Genomic DNA, 12,247 nt, shown 5'->3' with positions numbered 1-12,247 from the left:
TGTTTTCTTTACTCAAAGTGGGGAAGGAAATGCACAGTTATAAGTTGTCATGGGATGTTAGAACAAAGGACTCCTCACAAAACTAGCACAAAATGGAGTAGAAGGGAACATGGCAAACTTCATAGACAGCTTCCTGCAAGACAGGTCACTATCAGTTAAAAGAACAATCAATCTGATCCTATGGCACTGGACAATGGCACGCCACAAGGCAGCATTATAAGCCCAACCCTGTTAACATCATGATCAATGTGAGATAGACACAATTTTATGGATAACAACTTCTTTAATACTGTCACAGTCACAGTATTTTTCACAGTATTAAAGAAGTTGTTATCCATAAAATTGTGTCTACCTTGTCATCCGTCAACTTCTAAGTAATGCCTATCAAACAAAATGATCAATGATCTTTTTGATCATGTCAACAATATGGGATATTTCACAAATCAGAAAAAACACCAGTCAGCCCTGGATGGTGTAGATCAATGGTGCAATAAATGGTGATTCACCCTTTCAAGTGAAAAAACTGTTGGAGTTCTATTCAAACGCCGGGGGAAAGATGCTATGATACCCCGTGTCTCCATAAAAGGCAAACCAATTAAATTTTAAAAATCGACAATATTTCTTGGGGTGATCCTTGATCAACACCTCACTAGGTGCAAACATATAGAATATGTGTAAAACAGATGTCAAAAAGACCTAACGTATTACGGGCAATTTCAGGCATATCTTGGTCACATCGAGGGACACTCAGCTGGACCGCTACAAATCTCTTATCAGATCAAAATTGACTATGGTTGTGAGGCCTTTCACTCAGCATCAAATACTGTCTTGAGCCGCCTAGACAGAATACAATACAAAACCCCAATGCTGGCCACAGGCGCAGCAACAGGCACCTCACTAGAAGTACTACAAGTAGAAACTGGAGAACTACCATTGAAACTAAGAAGAGAGCAGCCAATATTATCGTTCTGGGGACGAACATCAAACCCTTTGGTTAAAAGATATGGCAAGACAAAAACACTCGAGATGAAGCCCTAGCTAAAAAAAATCCCTCACTAAAGCCATCTGGGATATTAGTAAGTGAACTCATCCGAAGTCACAATTGTGATGACATTCAGCCTCCATAAAGTCACTACAAAGGGTTACACCCTCCCTGGACTTTAAAAACTCCCAAAGTTGACACTGCTTTAACATCAGAAGTCACTAAAAAAGAAAACCCAACCCTTCTACGATCAGTAGCTATCACTAAAATTCAAACTACCTGGGACAGCTGGGCGGGCCACTGATGGATCCAAGAATCCTATCAACAACAGTGCTGGTTACGGGATCCATGTCCACAGCTCCGGGCAAGGTTTAAACAAGAATTACAGTTAGATGCGCTATCTGTCATAGATCTCCTAAAGCCAAGAGATAAAATAGCGAAGGCCAAACTAACTCTATTTCTGACAGATGGACAGCTACTCGAACGTATGTAAACAGAGCAGCCGAGGATAAACATGAAATCATATCAATATAAGAAAATAGAAATCATATCAATACAAAAACAGAAATTATGTGAATACCAAACTCACAATAGATATGTGTACCCAACTCACACACAGGAGTCCCAAAGAGGGACAGGTCAGCTGAAATTGCTTAGGCAGAAGGCGACCTCTTAAACACTTAAAGCAACAACAAGTACCATGGCAAATCCAGAGAAAGTTGAATACCTCACGTGTACCACAGTGGGTCAGTACCAAGTTAGTTCAGATGGTTCACAGTGGGTCAGTACCAAATTAGTTCAGATGGTTCACAGTGGGTCAGTACCAAGTTAGTTCAGATGGTTCACATTGGGTCAGTACCAAGTTAGTTCAGATGGTTCACAGTGGGTCAGTACCAAGTTAGTTCAGATGGTTCACAGTGGGTCAGTACCAAGTTAGTTCAGATGGTTCACATTGGGTCAGTACCAAGTTAGTTCAGATGGTTCACAGTGGGTCAGTACCAAGTTAGTTCAGATGGTTCACAGTGGGTTGGTACCATGTCAGCTCAGATGGTTCACAGTGGGTCAGTACCAAGTTAGTTCAGATGGTTCACAGTGGGTCAGTACCAAGTTAGTTCAGATGGTTCACAGTGGGTCAGTACCAAGTTAGTTCAGATGGTTCACAGTGGGTCAATACAAAGTTAGTTCAGATGGTTCACAGTGGGTCGGTACTGTAATAGTTTCTGTCCATGGCAGAACACAAGTTTTCAGATTCAACTTTTAATAAACGTGAGCAACATGGCGTCATCTTCTTGTGAGAGATGATAACCTACTAAAATCGTAACTCGTCCAGAAACGAACCAGATATAAATCTATGATCTAAAACGAAATAGGATCATATCACATCCCCTTTCTTTTGAATAGAAGGAACTGTGATAGTTACTTTTATAAAGAAATAATTTGAAGCACACTTATGTGTTGCACTATCATCAGATAATTGACCTATTGTTACTGAAGCAAATTATCCTACATGTAAAATGCTACTTCCACAATTTAAATGATACCTGGAAATAATACTGAAATTCTTGAATACTTGTTCAACACAAACTCATGAATCTAGCAGCAAATCCTTGCCTTAACTCATAGTTAAATTCTTCCACACAGTCAACACTTTAAAGATAAACTGAGTTTTAACTCCTCCAACATTATAATAAAAATCACTGATCATTTAGTATTCTGAACTGTTGAAACTATGAAATCAATAGTTAAAAGTCAATATTGTTCCAGGAATCTGTCTGGTCTCTTGACCATTCTCCCACTCCTGGTCCTGTACTGTCCATCAATGTTTCTAGCGGTCAGATCATTACCGCTATTTGCATGCTGACTGTCATCATCAGATATACTTGACCGGGGAGTCTCATCAATGACACTGGGATCATCCAGCGCAAATCTCACTTTTCTGGGCGTTCAGCATCTCTCGCAAATGGTGTCTGTTTCGTCTTAACACCTTGCCATTTAGGGTTTCCACCAAATAGGATCTGGGCTCAATACACTTAGCTGATATCCTACCAGGTACCCATCTTCCGCTGTCTTGATCTTGAGTCAAAACTCTCTGACCTATATTCAAAGCAGGTAAGTCTTTCACCCCTTTTCTGTCGTGATAATATTTCTGCGACTGTTGTCTGTCCTGAAGTCTATTCATGATTGTATCCTTCTGCGGGTGATTATTTGCAATTAATACAGGTAAGTTACCTTGCAACTTACGACCAAAAGTTCGCCTGGTGATGGAATGGTACTGTCAATCGGGGTTGTTCTGAGACTCAGCAATGCTAGATCTGGATCAGTTCTAGACTGCTTCGCTTTGGTAAGACACTGCTTTACAGTTTGCACTGCTCTCTCTACGAATCCATTACTTCGTGGATATCGTGGACTAGAAGTTACATGATCGAAACACCACTTATCAGCGAAATGTCTAAATTCTTCACAGTCAAACTGTCTACTGTTATCACTGATAACTTTGTTGGGTATCCCCTGTTCGCTAAACAGTTGCTTGCAGTGATCTATGACAGCCCTACTTGTACACTGTCCATGAATTCTGCGTACAAAGAATGATTTGGAGTAGTAGTCAGTTATCAAAAGATTTTCACATCCATCGAAGTGAAACAAATCCATTGCTACTGTGTGCCATGGTCTCTGTGGAATATCATGGGGTTGCAATGTTTCATTTTATTGCGACTTTTGGTTTTCTTGACAAATATTACAATTTGCCAATAGTTCTTCAATCTCCTTGTTGATACCTGGCCAGTGTATGCACGATTTAGCACCAAGTTGGCATTTTGTAACACCTTGATGTCCAATGCGAAGTTGTTGAAGCGCCTCACGCCTCATCGCACTAGGTATCATTATCCTGTCGCCTTTCAGTAACAGCCCATCCTCCACAGACAGTTCATGACGACAAGACCAAAATGGGCGAACGATTTTTCGCACTTGCTTTGGATCTTCTGGCCACCCTGATACAATAATGTTCTTTAATGAACTGAATGTCTCATCATTTTCAGTTTCCTTGCGGATCATCTGAAGCTTTTCACTTGAGAACCGAACTTGGTGAATGGTTTTGTCGATACTGATAGTTGGACTTGGAGCTGGGTTTTGCCTAAACAGCATGTCTGAAAGAATCATTTCCTTCCCAGGTTTGTATCTAATCTCGAAGTCGTATTGCTGAAGTTGTAGCATCATTCTCTGGAGTCGAGGAGGAGTGCTGGCTAGATTCTTGTGCTGAATGTTCTCTAGAGGTTTATGATCCGATTCAACTGTGAAGTGACTGCCAAACACATATGTATAAAAACCTCTTGCATCCAAACACCACTGCAAGGAGTTCACGCTCGATATTAGCATATCACTTTTCTGTGTCTGTGAGTGCCTTACTGGCATAAGCAACTGGGTATCCATCCTGCATGATCACAGCACCTAGACCTTTCATTGATGCATCAACTTGCACGACTGTTGGCTTCCTTGGAACAAAGTATTTCAGAGTACCATCAAGACAGATCATAGTCTTCTGCTTGTCAAATGCTGCTTGATGTGATTCTGTCCATTGCCAAACACTGTCCTTGTGGGTCAGCATCCTTAATGGTTCCGTGAAGTCAGCCATGTTGAATGTATGAATGATGACATATACTGTATCATCCCCAGGAACCGTTGCAGTTCAACAGTGTTCGCAGGTGGAGGTAGATTGTGAATTTCCTGAACTATTTCTGGATCAGGATGTACACCTTGAGCAGCATAATAGTTTCCAAAGAACTTGATCCTTTCTTTTCTTATCTCACACTTCTCAATGTTGAAGATGAGACCATATCTTGCTGCAACTTTCCTAAGTTGATGCAGGTTTTGATCATGCTCCTCTACAGTCTTTCCATAGACTGCTGTATCATCACTGATACCAAGTGTTCCAGGACACTGTTCAAGGATCAAATCCATCTTCTCCTGAAATATGTCCTGTGATATTCTTAGTCTGAAAGGAAGTCTAAGAAACCGGTACCTTCCAAAAGGTGTATTGAATGTTGTAAGTAAACTCGAAGATTCATCAAGGGTGATGCTCCAATATCCATGCCTAGCGTCTAGTTTGCTAAACACTGTTGCTTCACTAAACTTGTGTTTTATTTCTTCCAGGGTCGGTGTCTTGTGGTAAGTTCTCTTAATGGAACGTTTTAAGTCACTAGGATCAAGACACACTCTCAACTTGCCATTTTCCTTCCTACTGAACGCAAGTGAGGACACCCAGTTACCTTAGCTATCACACCTAAAGACTCCATTCTTTCCAACTCAGATTTCAATTCATCCTTAAGTTGAATTGGATACTTTCTGGCTGGATGTATCACGGGTACAGCGTCTTCCTTCAGAGCTATATGACACTTTCCAGGAAATTGACCAATGCCTTCAAATCTGCCTGGGTATAGCTTCTGTAGGGTTTCCTTGTTAGGGATAGGTGCAGACTTCTCCACGCTATGCACTGAATTCGTGGGACAATTTGGTGTGATTAGATTCAGAGCAAGGATTGAAGGTAATCCAAGCAGAATAGGCCCTGGTGCATCTGCAACAAAGAACTCTGTGTTCAACGTACCATTTACCATCAAATCCACATGGTAAAGTAATACTACCATACTGGGGAATTTCAGTACCATTATAAGCTCTCAGCTTGACATGTCTAGCCTTTGTAGTACCAGATTTAGGGAAACCTGATGCATCAAGAAATTCTGGAAACATTCTTCTGTATACACGAAGTGGTAGTAGATTTCCTTGTGAGCCTGTATCCACTTTAACCTTTAAGGTGTGGCTGCCTTGACGGCTACACAGCTAAACATCTAGGTTTACTTTCAGTTCATCAACGTTGTCTTTGGCTACCTCATCAACAAAAGTAATAGATTCAAAATGGAAATGTTCAAACTCCTCACTCACATAGTCAATATCATGTTGTTTTTGTGAATGTTGGTATGACTTTTGCTTATGCTGAGACTGTCGTGACATATGTTCATCATTCCTACGAGACTGTCGTCCACGACTCCTTGACCTAGACTGTTGATGGCGCCTTGACTGTCTTTCGTCTATGCTGCGGTCACTCTCTTCCCTGTTGACACATTTCCTGCCAATGCCCAATTTTACCACACATTTTGCATTTACTGTTGACTGCTGGACATACTTTTCTAGATTTGAAAGAGTGTTTTGTTCCACAAAACCAGCAAACATGCTGAATCTCATCAGCTTTTAAAACCTTACCATCTAGATTCTTAAACTGGGACATATGGTTAACACTTGCTTCATGTCTCCTACCAATATCAATGGCTTCCTAGAGGGTTAATTTTTCATCACGTCCTAGCAATGTTTTCTGTACCATGGGTATAGAACACCAGCAATGAAAACTTCAATCATTCTCTCCTCTAATGCATCATTGTCTTTAAACAAACACTTCATAGCTTTTGCTTTACATCTTGTGATAAAGTCATCAATAGTCTCATTGTCCTTCTGTTTGTAACGAAGAAACTCTAATCTATGAATTCTGAAATTTTCTTCAGGTTCAATTTGAGAAGAAAACTTTTGCCATAAATTCTCGGGATTGTTTAAATTTTCATCAGTTAGATTCCATGTGTTGAACATTCTAAGACCTTCTTTGCCAGACCATAAAATAATTTAACTGTGTTGATCTTCTGGCTTGATACCTTTAATCTTAAACCAAAGTTCACTAGTTTGCTTAAATTCCTTAAAAGCTTGACCTATGTCCGGGTGTGAGCAGTCCATGCAAGGTGACGGTATTGACTCTGCCATGGTGATTTTACGATCGCGTCACAAGAAAACTTGGCGCTAAGGAGTGTGTGCTCAGTGAAAAGTTCATCAGTCACACTGAGGAAATATGCTACGGTACAATGTTCGTTCGTGAAATGTTCTGATTGTATACCAAATACTGATAGTTACTGGTTAAATGCACAAAGCTGGGAATAGTTACGGTCACAGTGACATCCATGATTCAGTCCACATGGCGCGTAGTCGAAACAGCACGCCGACTGTCAGATACATAGATACAGTTCAAAACATGTCAAAAGGCATGAACAAGATCGAGTCGGTGATGCGTAGACTTCTTTGCACCGCTGCCACCATGTAACAGTTTCTGTCCATGGCAGAACACAAGTCTTCAATTTAAACTTTTAATAAACGTGAGCAACATGGTGTCATTGACATGTGAGAGATGATAACCTACTAAAATCGTAACTCGTCCAGAAACGAACCAGATATTAATCTATGATCTAAAACGAAATAGGATCATATCACAGGTACCATGTCAGCTCAGATGGTTCACAGTGGGTCGTTACAAAGTTAGTTTAGTTGGTTTCACAGTGGGTCAGTACAACGTCAGCTCAGATGGTTCACAGTGGGTCAGTACCACGTCAGGATTAAGACTCCCCTTGAATTTCTTAGTGCTGCTGGACAACCAATTAACTGTAGTGACATATGACTTTAAAGATAGGTATTATAGTAACAATACACTGAGACATATTTTATATAATATTGCGTAACATATATCCACATTTTTAACTTGTCACAATAACTTAATAGTAAAACCATACCAATTTGACATGTTGTTGCAAATATTTCATATATTTTACTAAATGTCTGAAAGGGGAACAGAAAATACAAAAAAATAATAAAATATGTACTTAATGTGTTTGTGTAGGCATGTCACAGTCCACAATAACATGGAGGGCTATGCCACTTTATGTCAAGGTAGAAGACAGTAGCTGAGACAGTCACTGATGCATAAAGATGTTTCTGTAACACTGTAGGCATGAGTAGACTCCATTTACCATGTGTCTCGTCTGCTTGGTGGATGGGAACAGACATTTAACCTGAACAAAAATACATGGAAATATGAGTGGATGAAGTTCATGCATATGATTAGGAAGTATGAAACCACTCACTGTTCGCAAAAACAGGTGAAACTCAACAAATTATGCTTTGAATGAATCTTGTATCACCATCATTGTCATAAAGTAATGAATGAATGCTGTTCAATAATAATAAAAATAGTAAGGCTGTTCACCTATTGCTGATGCTGTGTACATGTCGTGGGGTGTAATTTCTGCCATTCCGTTGCCAGTCCAACAATTATATGCGCCCGATTTATACTTTTTTATGTGACCATGTGCTGTCTGTTTGCATGTGTTGACAAACCACCATGACGTGCCTATGATGAGGAAATAACTAACTGCCATTAGATTGTCTTGAATGACCACGGAGACTTCTTTGTCTTCTTTATATGGTCCTGCGAGCCGGATATGTAAGGATTGTGCCTAACTATGAACTTTGACAGTGATGACAATGATATTCTCGTTGAAACATGGTTGCGCTCACAAGACGGATGCCCTGTCCAGTTTTCGTCCAGGCGCAGACTACCACTTGCCTATTTGTCAGATTATGTAGGTGAGTGGATTATGAACTTGATGAAATAATGACCACATGATCAGAAATAAGTGTGGAAGTGCACATTCTACTAGTTCGTCCGTTTTGTCTTGTCAAGACTAAGTGATAAGCAAACTGCTAGACATATAGCTGTTCACATTAAGCATATGGAGGATGAAGCATCTGAAACTAGACATAAGTGAGAGACATTGAGAGGAGTATCAAGAAAGAGAAGGAAAGTAGGATGTCACAGGTTGCTAAAAAAGAAACTTAAGAGAAGCTGAGAATATGTATAAAGAAGCAAAGTTAATTTCATCAATGATTGACCGTGGTGATTGGATAAAGGAGCCAGTAGTCAGTGAGACATCCTATCCCAGGGAACTTAACACTGAGGTAACATACAGGGAACGTAACACTGAGGTAACATACCCTGCGCAGTTAACTGACCAAGGTGAACCATCCACTGATAGACATATCAAGCATGAAATTGAACATTCATATGTAGACCATAATCACACTCTCCATCCAAGTGCTGTGCTTTCACCCTACTCCTTACACAAAAGCTGTGCAGGTGTTGCAACACACACATGGTAGTGCAGGCCAACTGATTCAGAGTGAGATAAGTGCCTTGCTTAACAGTCCACCAATTAGGTTTGGAGATTATGATGCCTTTGAGAATTTTGCCTTATGTTTTCAGTCGTTTGTTGGGATGTTGAAATCCATGCAGAGTGGAGCTGAACTGTATTGTGCTTCACATGTGTCAACTCTGATCACCAAGCTTCCACATGGGATGTTTGATAACTTTACAGAGTACTGTATCAAACAGGGACTGTATGATTCTGCTTCTAATGCAACATACAACTTGACCCACCTTGACCAGTGGTTACAGCCAAAATCAAGGGCCAAGAGATTATCTCATCAAGCGGTGCCTGGGAGTGACTCCATGAAGTCTGATAAGCGAATGTCTCGATGTACAGTTTTCTCCAGCCAACAAAGTAAGGAAACAAGTTCTGCATCAACATTCTACACTCAACAAAATGCTTCAAATGGCAGACAACAGGGTCAACAAGGTCAAACCACAGTACAAGGGCTACTGTCCTAAATGTATACATCATCACATGCCCAGTGTTTAAGAAGCTTTCTGATCTGGAAGTTGAATCTTGGTTGAGAGATTGATGTTTTCGATGAGTTGCATCCTACTGCCCAAAATGATGCATGCAGACATATGACTGCACAGAAGGTGATGTTTTCAAAGACCTCTTCCTCGTCTGTACAAGCATATCTTGATCAGCCATCTAAGCCCTTTAGTACCATGTTGAAAGTTGTTGAAGTTACATTGTATGAACATGGCCGAACGGATCGTACCTCAAGAGCCAGTTAGAAGTGGACCAAGTGGGATAACCTTGCCATGAATATTCTAGAAACTGACACTCAAAGAGTGGAAGTGAATGGTGTTTATCGATAGGCAACTCCATTGTTGCGATTCAATGACACAGTGTTTGGGGCATCAAAAGAACAGATGATCCCAACACTTCAACGTATGGAGCACCGTTTACTGAATCATGCAGCAAGGGCAGAAATTAACAGTGATCTTGTTCAAAACTTAGTTGATGCTGGGCTAGTACAAGTTATTAGTGACGAGGAAGACTTCCAAGTCATGGTAGATTCCTCATCATATTGTGGAACACAATGGTAAACACAGGTTGGTGTTTAATTGTTCTGATGAACATGACGATAAAAATCTCAACAAGAAATTGTTACCTGGACCACATTTGGGACCATCCCTACTCGGAGTTCTTTTGAGATTTCGACAGCATTCTTTTGCCAATGCTGGGGACATAAAGGCTATGTTCCATCAAGTGCGACTTTTGCCAAGGGACAGATCACTTCTTCGTTTTCTGTGGCTTGACATGAGATGTCATAGTGAACCGGACATTTATGAATGGCAAGTACTGCCATTTGGAACAAAGTGCAGTCCAGTATGGGCTACTTATGCCCTACAGAGGCATGTAAAGGACCACAGGTCGGGTAAAGAACATGTCAAGAGATCTGTTATAGAGGCTTTCTATGTCGACAACTGCCTGGACAGCGTGCCAACTAGTGAAGATGCTAGAAACTTGCTCCATGATATTGGGAATCTGTTGGATGATGGAGGATTTCATGTTTGACAGCGGACCAGTAATGATGATTCTGTTGTGCAAGATGTCCCATCCGAGGACCGTTCAGATTTGTGTAAGATGTGGTTTAACAGAAAATGTCAAGGATGGACTCAAGGTAATCTTGAGAGACCAATCAGTCACTGAACCTGTATTTCAAACAGTATTTGCTGAAATAGAAGACATTTTGAACTCTAAACCATTAGGTTATGTGTATATTGATGTGCGTGACATAGATCCCATTACTCGCCATGTTCTGCTGATGGGATGCCTGGATCAATCCCTTCAACAGGTGGTCTACCCTGCCAGCGAAATCATAGGACGGCGCAGGTGGCGCCATAGTCAAGTCCTTGCAGATCAATTTTGGAAGCACAATTTGAGACGTTATTTGCCAGACTTGCAGTTTAGACTGTAAGTATGTTGTGATAGTTGACCCGTAAAAGTGTGCGTGCCATCTGGTTAGTTGGAAGAGTTTCCAAATTTGTTGTGGGTTGTAATTTCTGCCATTCAGTTGCCGGTCCAACAATTATATGCACCCAATTCATACTTTTTTATGTAACCACATGATGTCTGTGTGATGCCAGGCCTATGATGACAAAATAACGAACTGCCATTAAATTGTCTTGAATGACCACAGAGACTTCTTCATCTTCTTTTCAATCATCCATGTTTTGTTCTACTATTTGGCCCTCAGGGAACCCCTTAAGAATTCAGGAGGGGGCTCTTCCATACCCACATCACCTGATTGATGAACCCAGTCTGCACACAGCACCTTATAACTTGTTTCTCTCCTACTGGTAAATTAGGTGAAGTGGGCAAAAACGATGAGTAGAGGGGTACATCATGCACAATGGTTCAGCAAAGTGACTCTCAGCAATTGTCAAAACAAGTTTAAAATATGAAGTAATTAATCTGTGTTTAGTTGGGCCTATATAAGACATTTGAATAGGTAAATTATCCCTGTCTCACATAGATATTCATGGGAATGAAGCCGCAGACACACTGGCAAAGCTAGCTTTGGACAAAACAGAGATAAACCTTATTCCCTTTAGCAAACTGGAGAAAATGCAAAATCAAAGGACAAATGGCATGGCAAGCCCAATGGACGCAAGTGAAGGTTGCAGATGGCTTTACAAAATACAAAATTCAAACCCAAATAGGTAAAAAGGCCATACTCCTCCTGATCTGCAAAGATGATCAGCCCCTCAAACGTATCTTCACAGAGCAGCCAAAGTAACTACATCCATTTCTAAACAAACAAATTTCTATCAGTAAGAAAATAGAAACCACATCAAAATAAAAACCGAATGATGGTCTAGAGTAACAATCTGTTCAACAGTTCAACTACATGAAACATGCATGTTCTGTACAAACAATTATATCATATTTTGTCAATATAATTATGATCTGTGGGAGGGCTTTACTGTCATCAATCGTCTAAACTGTGACTTGACTTTCAGTGCATATATTTATTCATGGACATGATAATTTATTCTGAACTTTATTTTGTCATGGTCACTGGACAAATGCCTTGTGGATGACCTCTGTTGTGCTGACATGCCTTGTGTGATATTTATTATTCCTGTTTGGCATTATTACTTTTTTTAACATTTGAAAATCTTTATACTGCATCAACATTTCATACAACACAAGTGCATTTGTTAGGCACTGTTCTCCATCCACT

At 40.4% G+C, this 12,247-nt stretch overlaps 1 protein-coding gene across 1 annotated transcript in view; it reads right to left on the bottom strand.

The window, feature by feature from the left end:
* The window catches only part of LOC125378825, a 34,735-nt gene extending 29,799 nt beyond the window's left edge, over positions 1 to 4,936 (bottom strand). Inside the window, exons 1-2 of the mRNA XM_048394786.1 lie at positions 4,638 to 4,936; positions 3,947 to 4,280 (exon numbers count right to left, since the gene is read on the bottom strand). Coding sequence (XP_048250743.1) covers positions 3,947 to 4,280; positions 4,638 to 4,936 — 633 coding nt within the window. The remainder of the gene's footprint in view (positions 1 to 3,946; positions 4,281 to 4,637) is intronic.
* Between the last annotated feature and the right edge of the window lie 7,311 nt (positions 4,937 to 12,247).

This window comes from Haliotis rufescens, unplaced genomic scaffold (genome assembly GCF_023055435.1).
Source record: "Haliotis rufescens isolate VD_foot unplaced genomic scaffold, xgHalRufe1.0.p SCAF_13, whole genome shotgun sequence".
NCBI lineage: Eukaryota > Metazoa > Mollusca > Gastropoda > Lepetellida > Haliotidae > Haliotis > Haliotis rufescens.
The sequence above is the reverse complement of the archived record's forward strand: the minus strand, read 5'-3'. Positions and strand labels throughout refer to the sequence as shown.